Here is a 20,963-nt window from a genome sequence, read left to right as displayed (position 1 = left end):
GAAAGACGCAGCTAAAACTTCATAGATGCATGTTTTATTAACGTAGTTCCAGGATTGATAAGAACTTAACTGCTACAGTAAACAACGAATGATTTGTAAGCACACAGCGTTCCTGCTCCCAATAAACACCTCGTAGTTTGGCTATAAGACGTTTTATTAGCCATTAATAAACTGGACTCTGTTAGAAAACAGAGTTTTATGGATGATATTTCCAGGGTGGATATTGATCTAAGGAGCATAAAACAAACTGCGGCCCCTCTTGGAAGTGTCGTGCGAACAGCTGAGCGGGAACGGTTCACCTCGTTTCCCCTCCGCAGCCCAGAAACGGATTCTGATCACATCCTGGAGAAAAAAACAAAACTCTCAAGTAAGAGCCGGGACATTTACTGAAAGATTGCAGCTGATTACATTGCTAAGTAGTTGTGATTTTTTTTTTTCCGAGCCGGTGGTTTCTAGGTCACACTTCAGGCCTCTGAGTCCAATCGGCCGTCTGACAGATTGGGAGGCAAATTGACAGTCAGGTTTCATATATCGCAGCGAGCTGCACTGGGGCCGGAGCTGCAGCCCAACAGAAACAGGAACTGCACTGGATCTGAGCTCACTATGGGTGTGTGTTCATCTGTGAACGCGTACGCATCTGCATGCATGTCAGTTGACACCTGTGTCAAATGATGGGGGGGAGGGAAGGCAATCCCAGCAGCAACCCATGAGGCTGCTGCTGCTGCTGCTGCTCACGCTGCAGTTATGCAACCTCTGCTGCAGCCTGGCGAGCGCGCTGTCACAGCCAGGGAGAGTGGGATTGGGAAGTGTTTACAGTGACTAAGCCTGGTGTGCCAGGCCGGGATTGGACGGGCCTCTGGCTATCACTGCTCACACGCAGAGTGATGAGAACAACATGAGTGCCATATGTCAACCAGCAGAATCAGCCCCGAGACAAAACATGACCAACCCCGGCCCAGGATTAATGTGACAGCTTCCCTCCTCCGTGTCAGTCTGCGTGCGTGCGTGTGTGCGTGTGTGTGTGTGGCAATAAACATGAGTGCAATGAGAGCTACTGTGTGTACATGGATGACAACACTTATGTTTGCACAGGCATTTGTGTTGTTGTAGCAGTTATCATCTGCCCCCTAGTGGACTCAAACAACACAGCCTGGGTCTGCATCCATCTATCCATATTTCTAGCAAAAAGATAACTAACAAAATAGCAAGACGGATAGCAAAATAAACAAAATAATCAAGATAGCTAGCAAGATAACAAACCCCATGACCAGTAAAATAGCTAACAAGTTAGCCAGCGAGATAGATGGCAAAAAGCAAACAAGATAATAAAGAGAGCAAAAAAGATAGCTAGCAAGATAGATAGCGTAATAACAAACAAGATTAACAAGACAGCTAGCAAGATAGCTAGCTAGGCTTCCAAAGGACCAACTGAGCACTTTTTTCTCACTTTTTTCTTCTACTGTGTCCTAATTTGCATTATTTGCCGTTATTTCACTGTTAACTTTGTTTTGTTTTTTTCTCCACAGAAGCTACATCTGGTCTGTCGTTCTGTTTCCTGGAGGAGGGCCTCGACTGAGACGAGGCCCTCAATGAATCGTTCTCCCTCTGCTGCCATTAACATTTTACTTTTCATTAACATAAATCACTCCTGTGTCAGGTCATCTGTTTCTAGTTTGTGTCTCCGTCTTCTCAAACCCCCAGAGAATCGCTGCAGAAACCCGACGGGACAAATTGGAATGTGTTTATGACTGAACTGAAATGACTTCTTTTTTTTTTTTTTTCTATTAAAGTGCCCCGAGATGACATTTGTTGTGATTTGTGTTGTAGAAATAAACTTAACTGAATTGCAATTACACTGAAAGACACAATGAATAAAAAGAGTTTGAAAAACCCTTAGAATGTCCTCCTGATGCATCATCTGGCTGTGATTTTTGACCGTCTGCGAATGTTGAGTTTCCCTGAATGGTTAGCAGCTCGAACAGGAAGTTGAGCAAATTCAGGGACGATAAAAGATGGCGGACAGCGTCTGGTCACAGCAGAAGTCGCCGACACACCGAGAACATCAGACTGGTCTGACAGAGATGAGCTGCTCTGTGTTTGGTCTCACAGGGATCAAAGTTAATGTCTGACATCTCTGACCAATGCCAGCGTTCTACTCTTTCTCTGCCATCTTTCAGGTCACGCTGCACCTTTTGCTGTGGTCGCATCACTCAGCTCCGGATCTATAAAATTCAACTTTGCGTTGAAGATTCCTCACTTCCCCTCATCCTGTACTCAGTGGACACTCAGTAGAGTTTAGTCTTGGACAATCATTTCATCCACGTTGGAAAGTTACCTGCATATTTTCCTTTTCTTGACTCTTTTGTCATTTTGAGTTATTTTTCAGTAAATTTATTTCAACCACCATAAACTGCTCCCCAACTTCCTCGGCATGGTTTAGAAACACAGTAATTTGTTGTCTTATTATTATTTTTTTTTAATCAAACATGCAGTTCAGAACATAGACCATAAAATTTTAATGAATCAATCAGTGAATCTGATTGGTCGGTAAACCAAGGACCTTCAAACAGCCCGTTTCACTGTTATGGTTGTTTGCAATTAAATGCATGCTCATATTTTTTGACTCACTGCCATTTTCTTCTCTTTGCATTTTGAAGATCCAACAAAATATGACCATCCATCCATCCATTTTTTTTCACCCTTGTCACTCAGTGGGGTCGGGAGGGTTGCTGGTAAAATATGACCGTTTTTGTCGCAAATGCAAACTTTTTAAAAAATATATGTCTTTGAGAAGACAGAGAAGAACATCTGTCAACTTGTCAATAAATAACTAAATTCACAAATAAATGAATAAAATAAAAAATAATCAGACATTGTCAGTAATGTCCGACATGTTTTCACAATCGCTGCATCTTCAGTGTAAACTATGACTTTATATTCTTGCAATTCCGACAGTAAATGCTCAGATAAAAATCCAAAACAGAAGTTTATGTTTCAGTTTTGACCTTATCTGATAAAGCTAACAGAGTTCACCACTATGATGACAAGAACATAAGGTCACATTTATTCAAATTTAAATGTTCACTGAGGCTGGCTGACCTCCCTCTTTTCAGATTAAATTTTAAAATCGTGTATGATCATCTTACCTGTATTGTTACATGAAGTTCATGCACCTCTTTTTCTTTTAGCACTCAGTTGTACAAAACGTCCTTGTTCCTTAAACATCCGGGATTCAGAGACGAAACGACTGTATTTTGAAGCGTGTTTTCTCTATTTTCCAGATTGATTACAGTCTTTTCAATGCGTCGAAGAAGAGCGACTTTTGCGTCTATTGGACTCAGCACTGCCCCCTATCAGTGAGGCGCGGTACTTTCTGCCTCACCCTTCGCATATTTCATTGTTGATGGCCGCTCAGAAAGAACACATATGTCACACACATTCATTCAAATTTCATTACCATACATGGTTTTGTACCGTATCTATCAATATATTTCTAATAATCAATAAAAATAACAACCTGATCTTATTATACAATGTAAAGTTTTCATAGAATAGGGAGCTCTTTCCATTCACGCCCAACTTTTTCTTACTACTCCAAACTTTTCATGCACTCCCTAAAAACTGCAGCAAGACCAATGCTGACCATGTACAAAGCTCACAATGACACGCACAGACGGGTAGAATCAGATGAAATTAGGATTTATTTCACATTTTGAATATCACCAGCTTGCTTTGAGGAATCAAAGACATCAAAGAACGGGTTACAGGATTATTAGTTTGGGGAGGTTCGTGTGCACCTCAGGTGAAGAAGGAAAACAATCAGTAAAAAAAAGAAAGAAATCAACAAGGACTTGACCATGTAGGTTATGTTTGCTGATGGTTTGGTGTCGGCGCTGTAGTTCTCAAATGACAGACCTACAGAGAGTGCTGGCGTAACATCAGCCGACTAAACAAGATGGGTTCAAATGTGAGCAACGTCACCAGCTGCATTTCCATTTGCACAATTTTACATTTTAAACGTGAAGTTGCTTAGTGGAAACGTGGCAAATTTGGAAAAGCTCTCATTTTTCGTTAAAACGTTTTGGCGCTAGCATGAAGTTGGTTTTTTTTTTCCGATCGCATCAAAATTGGTTTATTTCACAAAACTGCAATGTTTGGACTATCAAGGTATTGTGATCTCTGATGACTTATCGCATGGACAAACCTATTCACTTGTGATTTTGTGTTTTTTTATTTTACAGAAACAACCCGATTGTGAAATTGTCGATATACAACTAATGTCAAAAAAACCCAAAGTTTTTCGCACGTTAGTAATGGAAACGCAGGTACTGACAGATCCTTTCTTCAACATTAAGCTTGGCAAACCTCTACTGGTGGTTGGATGTGAGACAGGAGGCGACCATGAAGACACGAGGACGCTACAACATGGCGGAGGGGACACATGGTGAAGCACTGCAATCACAATACAAAACGCTCACGAACTCGGTTCCGCTGGAGACAAGTTAAGATCACACCAACGGTCAGAGTGCTACTTCATACGCCTGGCTTTACCTGAGTCAAGTTTATTAAGAGGGTAGAACTCAGGTAACGCAGGGGGCATTTAAAAATCGAATTTTGAGTTGAGCGTCACTGAAGATGCCTTGAGGCAGCGACCTGGTGGGTGTTATCTACAACAGTGTGTTGGGAAAGGTAGTCGAAACAGTCAAAGTTACACAGGCACTTGAGAAAAATGACAAAACACCAAGACGTCCATTAAGGCACAACAGACACAAGTACAGTCACAAACACGTCTTTGGAACAAGAACACGAACCTCACTGTAGCCACACACTGTACACTTCTCTTAACACGACCGACTCAAGTTCTCCTCAAAAGATCGGCTTCTTCTAATGTGACTTTCCTTAGGAAACCCCAGCCTGTATTTTGTTATTTTTAATTCAGTCTTAAATCAGTAAAATATCTTTAGGTTTTTACATCTTAGGTTTAAAATAATGCAGTTCTTACCACAAAGTTGAAGCTTTATTGCAGATTTGCAACTGAACATTTTCACACATAAGATCTGTTCTGTATTATGGTAATTGAAAGGGGGAGAAAAATGAACTCCGTTCTGCTTACACCTTTTAGTTTAAACTAACACTAAAATTACTATTTTGGTTTATGCTAGGTGTTAGCAAACTTTAGGTGACTACGAGGATTTTTCCATCTCTAATAACTGAATTCAGTTACAGTGGAGCCCTATTCATTGTTCACAATTTGCAGATCCATCTATTCACTGTATTTTTTTTTTGTAGTTCACCAGCCAACACTAGTTGGCTGGTGTTTGCAAAGCAACCAATCCAGAAGCTGCATTTATTTTTCTTGGCGCTGATTGGTGGATAAAATTTTAAGAGTGCAAAAAAGGAAGGCTGTATGATACCCACTGCAGACAATTTCCACGGTGCTCACTGATGCTTATTTATGTATATTTGGTATGTGAATTACTAAATTATGCAGTTCTAAGCATTTTTTTTGAGTATTTGTGGATTTTAGCTAATCATGGACAGCTGTGCTCTCTTAACGTCGGGGAATACCAGGAGTTCAGCTTATAACAGTGAAAATGAAAACTATCGCAGGATGTTCAAGAAAACTGTTCGAATACACAGTTATCACTATAACATATTTAGCTAGGGAGCGCTCATAACTCAGAGCTAGCGTTATAATTTATTAGCTATAAATGGTTACAGCCAACAGAACACAGCCAGCTTTACCTTTTTAATAGCCACAAGTTTTGACAGTTTTCTCTGGCTAGATACAACCCAAAGTCCACAGTTAGTTTTAAAAATGATCAACCAAAGATAGCTACAGCTAGCTAGCCACAGCTAGCCTCACGATTTATTGTCCACAGTTAGCTACAGATAACAGGCTACAGCCAACTAGCTTAATTTGCTCCAGATAGGGACATCGTACAACTTAAAACTAGCTACAGTTAATGAATTAATTAGCCACAGGCAGCTACAGCTAGCCAGCTGTTGCCTAGCTATCTCTGCGGTGTGGAGCTGAACAGTTGTTCATCAATTACAACTCAACTGAAAAATGGCCCTGGATTTTCACACATTTCCAAAACTTAGCCGTGACTTAGGAATTTATCCATAGAGTGACCACAGCTCTTTACCAATGATGGCTGGAGATGCACGCCGTAACAACCCCGCTTCCCCACTATCTACACCATCAGCCCCGCTAACTGCCATGGATGTAAATTAGTTTAGGCAATAAATGAATGGTTACTTTAGATTGGCTTCCTTTAGATTTAAAAAAAACCAAACAAACATAAATTTTGTCCTGTCACGTCATCCAGGAAAATTCTGTCAACTTTGCCAGAGTAACTTCTCTTACATATACAACCACATTTTTATGACATAAATCAAACATTGAACTTGAGAATACCCTACTGTTAAGCTAACATTACCGGGACACGGTAAATACTGAAGACCGATTAGCGCTAAAGCTCAGATAAAAACTTACAGCAGCAGCAGCAAGAATGGCTCAAAGAGACACACTATGTCACTGAGCTGCTGTTTTATTTTTCTTTTCTTCACGTTTTAATGAAACATTCAGGTCACAAAATGACAAAAAAAAAAAAAAGAAAAACAGATTTAATCTTGATTGTCCTCTATGATATTAGAACTGATGATGGCACAGCCCTACTCACTTTCAGTGTTACTGGATCTCATTAAGCAAGAAAGGTCAGAATGAACCAGCACCTAAAATCAGCTGAGGTAATTAGAGACAATAGAAACACACACACACACACGCACCCACACACACAGAAATGCTTACACACATTTCAACAAACAGACACTCACAAAGGCACATGCAAACAGACAGAGCTTACACACCCACACACACACACACACACACACAAAAGAAGGATGAATATGTGGAACATTAGTAGAGAATATTTATTTTGATTCCAGATTGCTTTTCCTTCATTGGTTTAGTAATCTGAGTTACAGATTAAGTGCTAATTAAACAGTTAGCTCTTCTTCTCTCTGAGACTAAACAACAGCTCACTCTTTGCCCTGAAAGTGAATCTGATTTTGCTTCATTTGGAGAGTCTGCCTTTCATGGCCTGGCGTTTCAAAATCCCCCAATAAAGAATACAAAAACAAAAAAAAACCCCAGAAGTGCATGAACACGGTTTCTATTGAGTTGTGTCCCGTTGAGTTGCAGACGAGGTGTAGGCAGTTTAACTCCTGGGGAAGAGGCCCTTTTTGTAGGCCACCAGGCCCGCTGCGGCGGCGGCCGACAGGACGGCGGAGACGCCCGTGAGTTTGAGGAAACCTCCGACCGACGGCAGATTCCTCTCCCAGAAGCTGGTGACGAACGGAAGGGCAGGAACTTCCTGCAGGGGGAAGAGACGGACGTTACGGCTGGCTGAGCGGCGTCTGCTGGAAGACAAGACGTGAAAAAAACCCTCACCTGACTCTCAGGCTCTGGCTGGTGGATCTGACTCTGGTGGATTTTACCCATCGCACACAGGACCTGTGAGAGCAGCGGGTCGTGACATGATAAAGACGAGTTTATGGTGTTCATGGATTCTACAGGAGACGAGGGGAGTCAAAGACTCAAGTCGACTTTCAGACTAAAGCCAGACTTACGGCTGCAGGATGTAACTTACGTGGAAAAAAAGATGTTTTTACATATTTGTTAAAATAATCATTACATTGTGAAAGTATAAGACAGATAAAAAAACTGAGCTCCTTTGCCTTCTCCCAGTAGTAAGAAATACACCAATCAGAGACAGGAGGCGGGTCTTAGCGCTGTCAATCACTGTCGTGCTCACTTGCTCTATATGCTACACTGCGGCTGGTGCACCGCAACATAACCTGCCATGAATGCTAAGACTAGTTAGCTTAGCAGAGCCACTGATGACGATGGATAAACAGTACTCCTGTGTTGGTAAGTTGCAGCATTGATTGACAGCGCTAAGACCCTCCCCCTGGCTCTGATTGGTTGTTTTTGACCGGGAGCTGTGCATTTCTTCAGGCGGCAATAGAAGCTCAGGGAGGAGGTGATGTTAGCTCGTCTATTGTAGCACTGATCTTATGTTTGGAGCGATAATAAAGCTGGAAAGTGAAACTTCCCTCTTACTTCTACCAGATAGTGAAGTGTTTTTGTTGTTGTTATTTTTTTTGTGGTCATAAATGCGTGGGGGGGCTGTAAAAAATGCAGAGCGTTGTCTGACCTCTCTGGCGGCCCTCTCCCCAGCCTGCACCGCCCCCTCCATGTAGCCGCTCCACTCTGACGCCGTCTCCGTGCCGGCGAAGTACAACCTGCCAACAGGCTCCCTCAGAACCCTGCAGACAGGAAGCGACAGCGAACACGCAGGAGGAGTTATTTTACGTATTTGTGCTTTGATTGATAGCGTTAGCCTCCATCTTCTTTTTATTTCTACACTTTTACGCCACTGGAAAGCTTCCTAGTGCTGCTGGAACACAGTAATGTTATGAGAAATGTGCTGGATTTATTGCGACTGCTTTAGATGTTCATTAAAATGAGTATCTCCAGTTCCTGATGTCTTACATCTGTTGATCTCATCCTGAGATCCCCCTCAGCAAAAAGTGATTTATTTTATGCTACAAATGAGGCAGTGTACTTGAAGCTGTGTTTTATATGCTTAAGAGCAGTATAGTGAAGTATACTTGGCTTATAATGCAAAGCATAAAGAAAAGTCTAACACTGAGATTGTTTTCACACCTGACAGTCCGGGAGACTCAGTTAAATCTGGGACCAAAGTTGCAACATTTGTTACATTTTCAGTTGCTGCAGTTATTTTTCACACTGCAGAGTCAAACCAGCCAAACCCTGTGAAAAACCTGTTCCCCTCCTCACCTGTGGTGGCGCTGCACCAAGAACCACCGAAGGAAACGACATAAAATCCTCAGAAGACGAAATGAGAAATACTGAACTACTTCTTTTTAGTAGTTTGTAGGATGAGAGTTCTTGAATGTAGATTTTGGTCAACTTAAAAAGAGCTAGTAACAGACTACTTAAGGCATGCTTTTTATAGATTTAAAAATGTAAGAAATATTAAGTTAGTATACTTTTGTAATCAATTAATTGCTTGATAAATTAAAATTAGTTCATTAATTTCTGTTCTAATGATTGTTTTTTTGAAGGGTAAACTTGTTTAGAGACTTAATTTTAGTTACAGTTTAGGTTTTAAGTGGGTTTTTTAAATTTACATTTTGTTTATTTTTGGTTGCCATGTTTAATTTTGGATACTTAAAATACCCACCAGTTCCAGTGTTAAGTTTTCTTTACAAATTAAAGTTTATTAAACTCTGAGAGAGCAAACTTGCATTATTATTATTGTTGTTGTTATTATTAATACTATGCCATTATCAATTATTACTTGAAAATGGTCTCAAGACAACAATATGATCATTTATTGCAATAATAACTGGGACAATTTATTAACCAACAAAATGAAGATTTTACTTTATTAAATAAATTGAAGGAACTTTAACTGTACTACATCTTGCTAACACATTAGATTTACATAATGCAATATTTAATTTCCCCCTTTGGGATTAATAAAGTATTTTTGAATTTGAATTGAACTGAATGACAAATAAGAAGGAAACCTTCCTGTGCACCAGAACTGAACCTGGACTCACTTCGCTCTTCAGCCTTTAGCCCTGCGCAGCAGCAGAGGCCTCAGCCTCGCTTTGAAAACCCAACATCTGTAACGAGAAGCTGCGGATAACTCGCCTGCCAAACTGGGTCAGGGTTCCAGGAGGAAAGTAAGCTGTGTAGCAGCCGCCGGAGTATTCCTCCTCACACCAGTTCTTCTCTTCGTAGTGCACCGGCTGAAAGACACCAGAGGCCATGTGAGAAGAGGGTTAGCCGTTCCGCCGTGATGCTGCTGCTGCTGGTGGTTCTGCGTGTCCGGACTCACGTGGAGAGCCTCATCTGAGCCCAGCACTCTGGAGTAAATCTCACAGATCCTCCTGAGCCTGAACGAAAACAAAAACCAGAGTTCAGGCTAAAGCTAGCTTGTAGCTTGGGGGAGGAGATTGAGCTCAGCTGGCGGCCGGCGTGTTTCCACACCTCTCCTCTTTGCTCAGGTCTGCCAGCTTTCTGCACTTGCGAGCCAAGATGAACCTGCAGGAAGAGGGAGAGATGCAGATTTATGCAAAATGGACTTTTAAAAGCTTTGTATCATGTCATGATTTTATTCCATCAAAAATAAACCTGGAGTGTTGCTTTGATTCTTTCAACCATGTTAGAAAAAAAAAATCCGTTAGTCTCCATGGCAACCATTCAGCTGTGCAAAACACCTGGTTGGACCTAACTCCACCTTCCAGACAAGGCTTCCAAGGTTTCGCCCCACAGAGTAGCCCTCACCCATGAACCCCCCACTCAGTTCCTTCAGACTAGCCAGCAGCAATTAGCACATGGTGGAACTGAGCATCATCTGAGCTCATTAGAGGAGCTGCTGCTTAGTGAAACGTTGTCAAAGGGTTAATAGAGGAGCCATGTTCTGATGGCTTTCTGAACATTTCAGAAAGATCTTAAAGAGCCTCTCAAGGCTTTAAATGAAAAAGTCCAATTTCTTTTAAGTCATATTTGATGGGGAGTATTTTTATAGTAACTGAAGGTAAGATAATTACTGATTGTGCTATAAAATGTCACTATGTCCCCCATAAAACACATGATACTGCCCCTTTAGATGATGTTTTAATTTACAGCTCAGGGAATCCGTTTGTAGCAAGTAGAACTGAGCTGCCTTTTCCAAAATTGTGGCTCACCAAGTTTAATTCATAATGTTGTTGTTTTTTCTGTTTGCAAAATAAATCATTTGAAAGCTGCTTTTTTAGTTTTACTCATCAGAAATAAAAATTACTTTCATAATCTGAAATGTTGAGATTATTGTACAAAATATGACTTTTGCACTCCTTGTTCAAGTGTGTGATTTTATACTTCTACCATGTATGAAATAAATAAATAAATAAATAAATAAATAAATAAATAACTTCTTAAGTCTTTAAAGTATGGCAAGAACAATAATAACACCCTCCCTCTCTTCCTCTCTCTCTCTCTCTGTGTCTCTCTCTCTCTCTCTCTGTCTCTCTCTCTCCCTCTCTCTTGAACATTTTGGTCTGTTTGTAACTGGCGGCTCACCCCATGATAGCGGGGACGGTCCCATCAGGCTTTGTGTCATCCAGAGTCAGGCCAATAGGAGCCCCCTCCTCCTCGATCACCATGGTGCCGCAGTAACCTGACGAGACCAAACGTTAGAACCCGCTGCCCCCGGCCGGGATGCAGCGCCGCCCCCCCACCGCCCCGCTCTCCGTACCCTTCTTCCTCCAGAAGTTCTCCTTGTAGTAGACCATGCACTTGATGACGGAGCCCATGGGCACGCGGTAGATCAGCTGGTTCCTGAGGGGCGGCAGCTCGGGGTTAAAGTGCATCTTCAGGTTGAGGGCGGGTGGCGTTGCCACGACGACGTATCTGGCCTGAAGCGGAGAAAAGCCGGCAGAACAAGTCAGGACAGATACGGCCAGCAGAGGGCAGCAAAGCACAAATCTTCTCTCCTCCTCTGAGATTTGTGTTTCTGCTCTGAAGCTGCACAGTACGGCCAAGTTTAATAACAATGTTAATACATATAAAGTTATAAAAAGAAAGAGAGGGAGGAGTAGAAAGTGATGGAAAAACTAAAGTTATGGGTCAAACAGCAACAGAATGAAATCATTTGAAAGCTATATGTAGTTGAAATGAGGCAACCCCAACCCCAGTCAAGTTGGGACGTTGTATAAAACATGAATAAAAGCAAAACATGATGATTTTAAAGCTCCTTTCGACCTGCATTCAACTGAACTCACTGCAAAGACGAGATATTTAATGTTCTAAGGGGAAACTTTATTGCAGTTATGCAAATATTCACTCATCTGGAATTTGACGCCGGAAACACGTTCTAAAAATGTTGGGAAGAAGAAAATGGGAAAGTTGAAAAATACTGAAAAATCTCTGGTTTGTTAACTGGAAACAGGTGAGAGAGCCAGGATGGGAGCAGAGGGAGCGTCCTCCAGAGGCTCAGGCGTTCACAAGACGTTCATCACTTTGAGAACAAGCCAACAGTTCCAACGTTTTAGGAGCAACGTTCCTCAACAACTGCAGGGAGTTTAGGGATTTCATCGTCTGCAGCTCAAAGTGTCACCGAAAGACTCAGAGAATCTGGAGAAATCTCCCCGAACCAGCGCTGATCGCCCCGACTTCTGGAAAGGTTTGTCGAATCGCAAAATCAGGCTGTTGAACAACTGAAGCTGCATCTCAAACAACGATGGGAAAAAATCAAAAAGTACAAAAGCCTCAACAATGAGTTCCCAAAAGCTTACTGAGGTTTGTCAGAAGGTAAACATGGTTCTGTCCAACTAATTTGGACCGTGCTGCAGACATCAAAATGCAAATAGGTGAATATTTTCAAAGAAAACAATAAAGTTTATCAGTCAGCTCTTTAAAAGTCTCGTTTTGTAGTGAATTCACCTGAATGCAGGTTGAGAATGATTCATAAATCATCGTGTTCTGCTTTACACGACGTCCCATCTTCACTGAAGTTGCGGTTCATGTCGATTCCTCGACTCTCGTCGCTCCGCGGTTTGGCACCACTCACCGTGTAAGTCTCTTTGTTCACTGTCTCCACGACGACCACGTCTCCGGTCTGGTCGATCCTGTAGACGGGCGACTGCAGCTTCACCCTGTCACCCAGCTCTTTGGCCATGCACTCGCTGATCTGACTGGAGCCGCCCGCAAACTTCCTCTCCTTCACCAGACGACCAAGAGAACGCCAGTCAGAGAGAGAGAGAGTGTGTGTGTGTGTGTGTGTGTTCTGATGCCGGATAAAACATCTACACACCTCAGACTTTACACGTTTGTCAGGTGTGTGCAGAGGTGGTTTGAAACAAAATAAACAACCTAAGAGGGAAAGTTTAGAAAAACAAAAGTTCAAGACGAATCTGATTCATGTGAGGAAGAATTATTGTGAGGACAAATTATTACAAATTATTTTACTGGAACTTTGTTAGTTTTACTGCAACACTTTGTTTTGCAGAATTATTTTACAGTTTTGCTGCAATTTTCTTAATTTTGTTGCAATTCTGTTACTAGTTTACTGTAATTCTGTTGATTTTACTGTAATTCTAATGCATTTCGTGCTGTACAGTCATTATGTACAGTGATTCTTTACAGTGCAGATCCAAACTGTTCTCTTGAGCCTCAGTGAAATCCCCGCCCCTCTGTCCGGTCTCACAGAGATCAGCTCTTCCTGCAGATCAAAGTGGAGGATCTGATCAAATCTGTTTTCCTCCCAGATGTTCTGCATTACTATCTTCACTCGTCCTCCTTTCCCTTCGCTGCAAATTTGCGAGTGCAGAGCTCCGGCCAGCAGCTGCTAAATCATGAAGACCGTCTTCGTTTTGGGGCTGGGGGGCTTGGAGAGAGATACGGTGCTGCCGACGCTCTGACTCACAACATTGATTAGGCAGCGACCTTTTTGTTGTACTCGGCGTCTTCCCCGATCACTAACTGCGTTGGGCGGATTCCATTCTGACCTTTGGGTGCAGTTCACCAGTCAGACGCGACTAAATTAAAAGCTGAACCTGAACCGGTCCTGGCAGAGAACGGAGCGAGGCATTAATCATCACAGTTTAAAAACATAAATAAATACTTGAAACAAATGTTTTTAAAAAGTTGCGGTGACTGCTCCCGCTATCCTTCATGCATCATTTTGTGTAAGTTTTAGAACTTGAAAACTGTAAAGCGACGTCAGTGTCACCAGTTTGCAGAGACACAGTCCCAGGCCCCGGTCGTTATGGCAACGAGGGGTCACTGAGCTCTGGAGTTGGAATGAACTTCCCCTAGCACCGCAAGAAAGCAGCCTTTGTTAGGCCTGTAATGAAGCTCAGCCGATGCAGCGCAGACACAAAAACAAAACACCGAGACTAATTCAGGATCTGCCACTAGCAGCACCAGACCCGGACCCGGAAAACCAGCGTGGCTCTGTCTGCTCCGGACGCTCTGCATCACTGTACTTCTACCTGGAGAGGCGGAGGGATTTCATAATGTCCAAATTTAGGATATGAGTCAATTTGTAAACAAACAGATTCAGATTTTACTTCATTTAAAGAGGCGGTTTTATGCGTTTTCCAAACATGTAAAAAGTTATAAAAAATTCTGTAGATATCGAATGAGACTTGAGACATGTGACTTTGCTATATACAGCCTTGAAATTTGGCTTCTGTCTCTTTAAGAAGCTCCTGCTCTTTCCAACACAACGCTTCCCCATTCAGCCTTTAACATCGTTCGTAGGAGCTGAAGGCTAGTTCCTAAGATAAGATCAGCGAATGCTCAGCTCCACCAGGCGTTTGCCAACTGCTGCTGCCGCTAGTCTGAAGGAGCCGCGTGTGGAAGGAAACTGCAGCTCTGAGGAGGAGGAACTGTGTGGAAAAGGCAGAGCTTGGGCAACGCAAGCGTTTAGGCACCTCCGTGAATAGTTGCCACGGGAGATTAAATGTTTTCTCAAACATGCATAAAAGAGTTAACATTATAACATTAACCTGATAACATTATAACATCATGTAAAGCTTAAAAATAGTCGATTTGACATGATACCGCCCCTTTAACGTGGAGGTTTTCCATTTGGATGACAGAAACTCGGCCCTGCACACACACCTGCCCGCCGTTGGTGGTGGAGAAGATCCTCATCGTCCCCCCGCACTGCTTCACGTACCAGAGGAACCACAGGGCCGACACCTCGTGGGGTTCAGAGGTCACGTTCACGTTGACAAACAGGGTGGCGAAGCGGCGAACTGCACTGTGGAGGGAAATGGGAAAAAAATGCATGAAGCGCATGGTTCTGGTTTTTATTGAAGACATAATAAACTTTTTTTTCTGTCTCTAAAGATGCTTTTCGATTTGGTCTCAGTTTCTGCAAAACTCATTTTGCATTAGCTACAATTTTCATGAGCAGAAATAAACCCATTTCAGATAAATCACTCTGTGTGAGACACCAGATGTTCTCTGGACCCCAGCTTCAATCTCCTGGCTGATGTTGTGTCTACATTTTCACGTAATGTTCTTTCCTCATGAGGTTTCTACATGCGAAGCGCACCAGTCCCTCCTGCAGCAAAGCGCACTCTTGTACAGTTTAGATGACGTTCTCACATTTCATCCCATTTCCTCCAGGAGTGAAAACGTCTGTCCGTCTGTGTGACCTTTCAACTCAGACGTGTTTGACATAAAAGTAGAGGAATATGTCATTATTCTGACTGATAATCTGGTTGGAAAAAAAGAAAAGCTGGTTTCTTTTTGACAGTGTACTTAAATATCTGGTTCCAACTGTTTGCTTCACCTTTTGAATAATTTGCATTTTTAATGATCTTATAATTTTTTTAAAGCCGGGGAAAACGAGGTTACAGACTTGGTGACGCTATTCCATGTGTTGTTAGGAACAATTTACATTTGGTATGATTTTATTTCTGTGACATTTACAAACCAGAGGCATGTTTTAGGATGCTAACAAACTTAGAGAGATTTTTTTTTAAAAAGAAAGAAAAACAACTGGAAATCTTCAGTTCTGTCACCTGGTCCAGCAGATTTTGTTGAACAGCTCCTGCATGGTCATGTTGTCCCACTCTGAGGCGTGGGGAGCTCTCCAGGGCGCCTCTCTGGGAATCTACAGATTCAGACGACAGCATGAGAGAACTGCAGAGGGACGCTGAAGCAGCAAAACGGCGATGTGAATGATGTAGACTGGGCGTAGCGTCACCTCCTGGCCCATCTCGTCCATCGTCCTGAAGAGGTTGTTGAAGTCCATGTAGACGATGGGGTTCCACATGGGAGGGAAAGAGCCTTTGAACGGGTACGACTTTCCCTGTCCAATCGATAAAAAACACCGTTATAATCTCCCCGTGGACTTGATAAGTCCCTGCAGACTGCTTCCGTTATCGCAGGATTTACAACGGAAACAGATAAGATTGTTTACAGAGAGACAAACGGCTGATGCAAGTACTGGCGGCCATATTGGACGCATCAGTTCCACCGATATTCTCCGACTGCAGTCGCCTCGAGCCACAACTGTTCCCTTTCTCTAGATTTTGTTTTAGAATGCCCTGTTATGACAATATCTTTTACCAATACTAACAATAACGTTACAACCGAGAACAGATATTCATTGGTTATAACATTATAACTGATAATGTTACAAAATATTAGATACATTGTAAGTGTCCGGTAAATAACAATGGAAAAAAAACAAAACAACCACAGCGCTGGCATCGCTTCTTGGCTTTAGTAAAACACTCCATAGTCCTGTGATGCATCATGATCACTAGCTGGATTTCCATTGACCATAAATTGGAATTACAAAAATAAAGTTGCTTTATGGAAACACGGCAATTTACAAAAAAATAACTTTTTCCATAAAAAGCTTTTGCACTGGGATAAGGTGTGTTTTTTTTTTTCTTTCAGCCATATTGGAATTGGTGTGCTTTCAGCGAAACTGCAACAGAAACACTTTGATCCCATCATGCCAGTTAGCATGATGGGAACGTTACATCATGCTAACCGGTTACAAACAGCAGTAACGTGCTTATTTGAGGCACTGGCCTCCTTGGAGGACGCTCAGCTTTCTCAGAGCAAAATCACAAACACAGAGTTTGTTGTTCTAAGGTGTTGAATCCACAGCTATTCCTTGAAAAATATCGCCCACCATGACTCCCCCAAAACGCTGCACACATGCGTAGTCGCTCCAAAGTAAAGAGCTTGTTGCTTCAACGCCCCAATAAGACGCCAACGTTTCCTCTGTTGGCTAATAATGACCGCTAGCGTTGTTGCCGACTTATGAATAGATCTCATGAAACTGTTTTTTTAAAGACTTCCCATAGCAAAGCTATTAAATATCAGTGTCAAAATGACCATCATCTATTTTTCTCCACAACAACTTGAATGGAATACAACACAAACATATTAGCCAAGCAGCAGTAAAGACCTGAAGGACTCGCATCAAAGTTCTAAATGCCAATCAGTTCAGAGCATTATAAGTAATCTTTATTCTTTATTCACCCTGGTTCTGGACTGGAAGCCTGGGTTAGGGTTAGGGAATGCCCTTTACTCCATACTGCAAGTTTGCTGAATGAGTGTGAGCTTTTCACATTAGCATAGCTGTTGACCTTTAACCTCCGGCTGACCTACAGACTGCTTAGTCAGAGTGACTGATCAGGACTCAAAGGGCTGTGTAGACAAGAGGAAGGGCTTGTGTAATATTTTACTACTCCAGATAACAGCATCCATAACTCCACACACTGTTTGAATGGGACCACCTGCTGTTTATGTGCCACATTGGAAAAAAGTGCTGAGAGGGCACAAATTGAGACAGATAAGCTTCACTCACACGCTATCGGTGGAAACGTGCCGATTCCACGTTCACTCTGGTTTACGGCTGACCTCCAGTGACCGTCAGATTGTCCCGCTGATACCGGGGCTTCTGCAGGTCTTCAAGTCAAGTTTGAGACTTTTACAGATGTTTTTAATGCAACCTTGACTTAAATTTAAGACCAAAAAACTCAAAACAATAAATCTATGGAATGATGCATTACAAACAAGCATAGCGAAAAAGCAGTGAAGTTTCTGCTCTGCTTTGTGCTTCTCACACAGCATGCGCCCATGTAGTGCCAAGCTTTGTTGTCAGTATTGTGCAGGTTGACAGCAGAAGTGAAGACAAACATCGTCCAGCCAACCGCAGACAAATTTACACTGAAATATGCAAAAACAAAAACGGTAGCTAACAAGCTAGTAAGGGTATGTTAGCAGCTAGTTAGCATTAGCCTTAAGTCACAACTCAAACTTTCACCTGACAGAAAATGTTACATATACGAGATGAAACAGACCTGACCTGCGATTAACTTATTCAAGGTCTTAATTTTAGATACATGAATTAAGACATTTTAAGAATGTGCAGACAACCTGAACACTGATGTCTGCATGCAATCTGCAGTAGGTAACGTTGTCCAATCAGAGCTCTGGAAAAGATATTATTATCCACTGCATTGAACCCCATTGAAAACTCATAGTTATTGCACCAGATACTGACTCCTGAACTCTTCCTGAGTTTTCAAAACTTTAGTATTGTTGTTTCTAAATGAACTTGTTTTCTTTGCATTGTTTGAGGTCTGGAAGCGCTGCATCATTTTCGTTATTTTGACCATTTCTTATTTTCTGTAAATAAATGCAAAATTTTTGCTTGGAATTTCAGAAACATGTTGTCAGTAGGTCATAGAATAAAAGAACAAAGTTCATTTTACTCAAACATATTCCTATAAAGAGTAAAATCAGAGAAACTCATCATTTTGCAGCGGTCTCTTATTTGTTCTCAAGAGCTGTATCTGTTCTGCAAATCCCAGAATCTCTACCAGGCTGATCCTCTGTCATCAAAGTTGGTCTGTTTGTGGTGACTAGAAGTCTTTACATTGAACAGCCATTACTGGCTGTTCAATGTAACTTTACTGTTGGTTAATTTGGTTTTCTGCAGATGAATCTTACACAAAACCGCCACATCAGCCTCATTTTTCCTTGTAAAGACTTGACTTGAGCTTTCACCAGCTGTTTTCTGCTCATAAAATCCCGTTTTGATGTTAAGCAGTAACTGAATGATAGCAGACATCAGCCTTTGACGACAGATAAAATCGGTTTGGGAATGTTGTAACTGTAGACGCTGTTTGTTTCCTTTTTCTTTTTTTTTTTTTGAAATGCTGAAAATCAATTGAATAAACTTTAAAAGTTCCGATTGCTTTGGATAAACCTTCTGTGACCCTGGATACGCTCACATTTCCAAGGGCGCCCAGGGCGCTGTGCCAAACTCAAACAGTCAGCCATTTCTCTTTAATGAGAAATGGCTGACTGTTTTCTCCAAACCAGTTGCACATCATAAATTCAAAGAGCTCCAGTCTGGTCAATAAGACATTTCTCTGTTACACTGTTTTTGTGCTTCATGTGGACCAGAAGTCACCTTCAGCAGCCCAGAGCAAACGCATTATTTTAGATTTATTCAACTTTTATTTTACTAGGTGAGTTGAATGTGAACAAATTCTTTTTCACAACAACTATTCTTAAGACTTTATAGAACAGAATAATGATACAAAACTTAAAGTGTACTGCGACAGACTGGCGACCTGTCCAGGGTGACCCCACCTCTTGCCCTGAACGTTAGCTGGAGAGGAACCAGCACCTCCTGACCCCACTAAGGGACAAGGGTGTAAAGAAAATGGATGGATGGAACTTAAAGTGTACAAACATTTTCTTACTGATTAAGTGTACTATACATGACTCGGCAATTTTTAAAAGTACATTGTTTTTGTTCTTTACAGTTTTTTTAAAATATAAAGATATGAAGTTAACTTGCTTAGCTTTAGTTCTTCCAGCTTTAGTCAAGTTAAATTCAAGGCTTTTAAAGACTTTTTTTATTGATACTTGAAATAAAATCTAAGACCAACCAACAGGAAAAGAAAAAAAAACAAAAAACGAATTATTTCATCCAAATGTTTATTATGACTTTTTGGTCCAGTGTGAAAGTTTAAAATGTTTTAAAACTTTTCCAAAAATGAAAAAACAAACAAAAACTTAAATTAAACAAATGTCTTATAATTATTATTTCCAAGCAACTATTTTACTGCATTCATTAAGTTGTTTTTTTTTTGTGTCTCCTAGTCAAGCACCATAAAAATGTTTGCAAAAAGTTTCTGTCTCGTCTAAATGTCCATTTTCTGTCGCGTCCAAGCTGTCCAATATTTTGTCCAGTTATGTTTATGATTTCAAAACGGCTGAATGTTGAAATGAAACTAAAAGCTGCTGAAATACAGAATCAGTTTCACGGCGTTAACATTTATATCATCTGATTAATGCAGGTCTTCTCGTCTTGCTTTACGTTTGTCCGTCAAACAGCTGTTTGTGTTTTAGTTGAATAACAGGTCGTGTGTGACAGTAAAAGCTTTGTGCCGGGGTATTTTCATGGTGTGGACTTCTTTTCTGTCCACTGAAGTACATGAGGTTGTCGGTTTGGTTCACTTGTCGTATGAAACGGCAGCCTGGGCCTCCTGAGCCGACCCTCAGGCTGGGCCTCCATGCAGAACCATGGAGCAGCTTCTGACAGCACACACTGTGCAGTCTGTCCATTCTTTAAAAATCTACATCTTTAAGATTTTTTTTTTTTAAATGAAAGAAAAACAACTACAACTTTTCTGAAAATCAAACATTTCTATAAACGTGAATGCATAAATTTTCTTTAATTCTTCAAATGAGACTAAAATAAAATAAAATATGATGGCTTATTAGGTCAATGTAGATAGAACAAAAATGGAGGGGTAAATTTACCCCCCCAAAAAAAACTCAGACTTTGAGATCAATCTCAGAAAATTTCTAGAAAAAACTCTGAAATTTCAGAGATTTAAAAGTTGGAAATTTGTTAAAGGAAAAAAAACTAGCAAATGTTCAACTTGTTGAGTCTTTTTATTTTGGGGGTTTGGGACAATTTCTGAGATTAATCTCAACATTTCAGAGTTTTTTGGCTCTAATGTGCTGCTGCATAAAAATACTGCAAAAACTCTCTCTAAATAATAGGTATTAGAAACTGAAACTGCACTTATTTATTATTTCTGCATTTTTAAAACCTGCTTTATTAGTTTTGGTCAAAGTTACCAAGAGTCAACACTAGAGGCCCTAAAGAGCCACTTGTGGCTGCAGACCCCTGATGGTTCAAATGGGCAGAAATAAACGATTCAAATAAACCGATATTATTCATTGTGCAACGGCTCCATGTAATACGTGAATTTCCCTTTCAGCTGAAATCCACAAAATGTTTAGCGATATTGTCATATTTTTTTCAAGTTACACCTGCAGAGGATGAGGAACAGCATGTATATTACCCGGTGCT

General features: G+C 41.3%; 1 protein-coding gene across 1 annotated transcript in view; it reads right to left on the bottom strand.

Moving 5' to 3' along the window:
* Positions 1-3,683: 3,683 nt before the first annotated feature.
* Positions 3,684-20,963, bottom strand: part of mao (monoamine oxidase) — a 38,400-nt gene continuing 21,120 nt past the window's right edge. Inside the window, exons 4-15 of the mRNA XM_008437263.3 lie at positions 15,807-15,911; positions 15,622-15,713; positions 14,711-14,852; positions 12,654-12,803; positions 11,340-11,499; positions 11,165-11,261; positions 10,091-10,144; positions 9,939-9,996; positions 9,752-9,849; positions 8,223-8,334; positions 7,457-7,519; positions 3,684-7,379 (exon numbers count right to left, since the gene is read on the bottom strand). Coding sequence (XP_008435485.1) covers positions 7,224-7,379; positions 7,457-7,519; positions 8,223-8,334; positions 9,752-9,849; positions 9,939-9,996; positions 10,091-10,144; positions 11,165-11,261; positions 11,340-11,499; positions 12,654-12,803; positions 14,711-14,852; positions 15,622-15,713; positions 15,807-15,911 — 1,287 coding nt within the window. The 3' untranslated portion in view covers positions 3,684-7,223. The remainder of the gene's footprint in view (positions 7,380-7,456; positions 7,520-8,222; positions 8,335-9,751; positions 9,850-9,938; positions 9,997-10,090; positions 10,145-11,164; positions 11,262-11,339; positions 11,500-12,653; positions 12,804-14,710; positions 14,853-15,621; positions 15,714-15,806; positions 15,912-20,963) is intronic.

Source organism: Poecilia reticulata, chromosome 2 (assembly GCF_904066995.2).
Source record: "Poecilia reticulata chromosome 2, P_reticulata-male-v2, whole genome shotgun sequence".
Taxonomy (NCBI): domain Eukaryota; kingdom Metazoa; phylum Chordata; class Actinopteri; order Cyprinodontiformes; family Poeciliidae; genus Poecilia; species Poecilia reticulata.
Note: the sequence above shows the minus strand (reverse complement) of the source record. Positions and strands in the feature narration are given on the sequence as shown.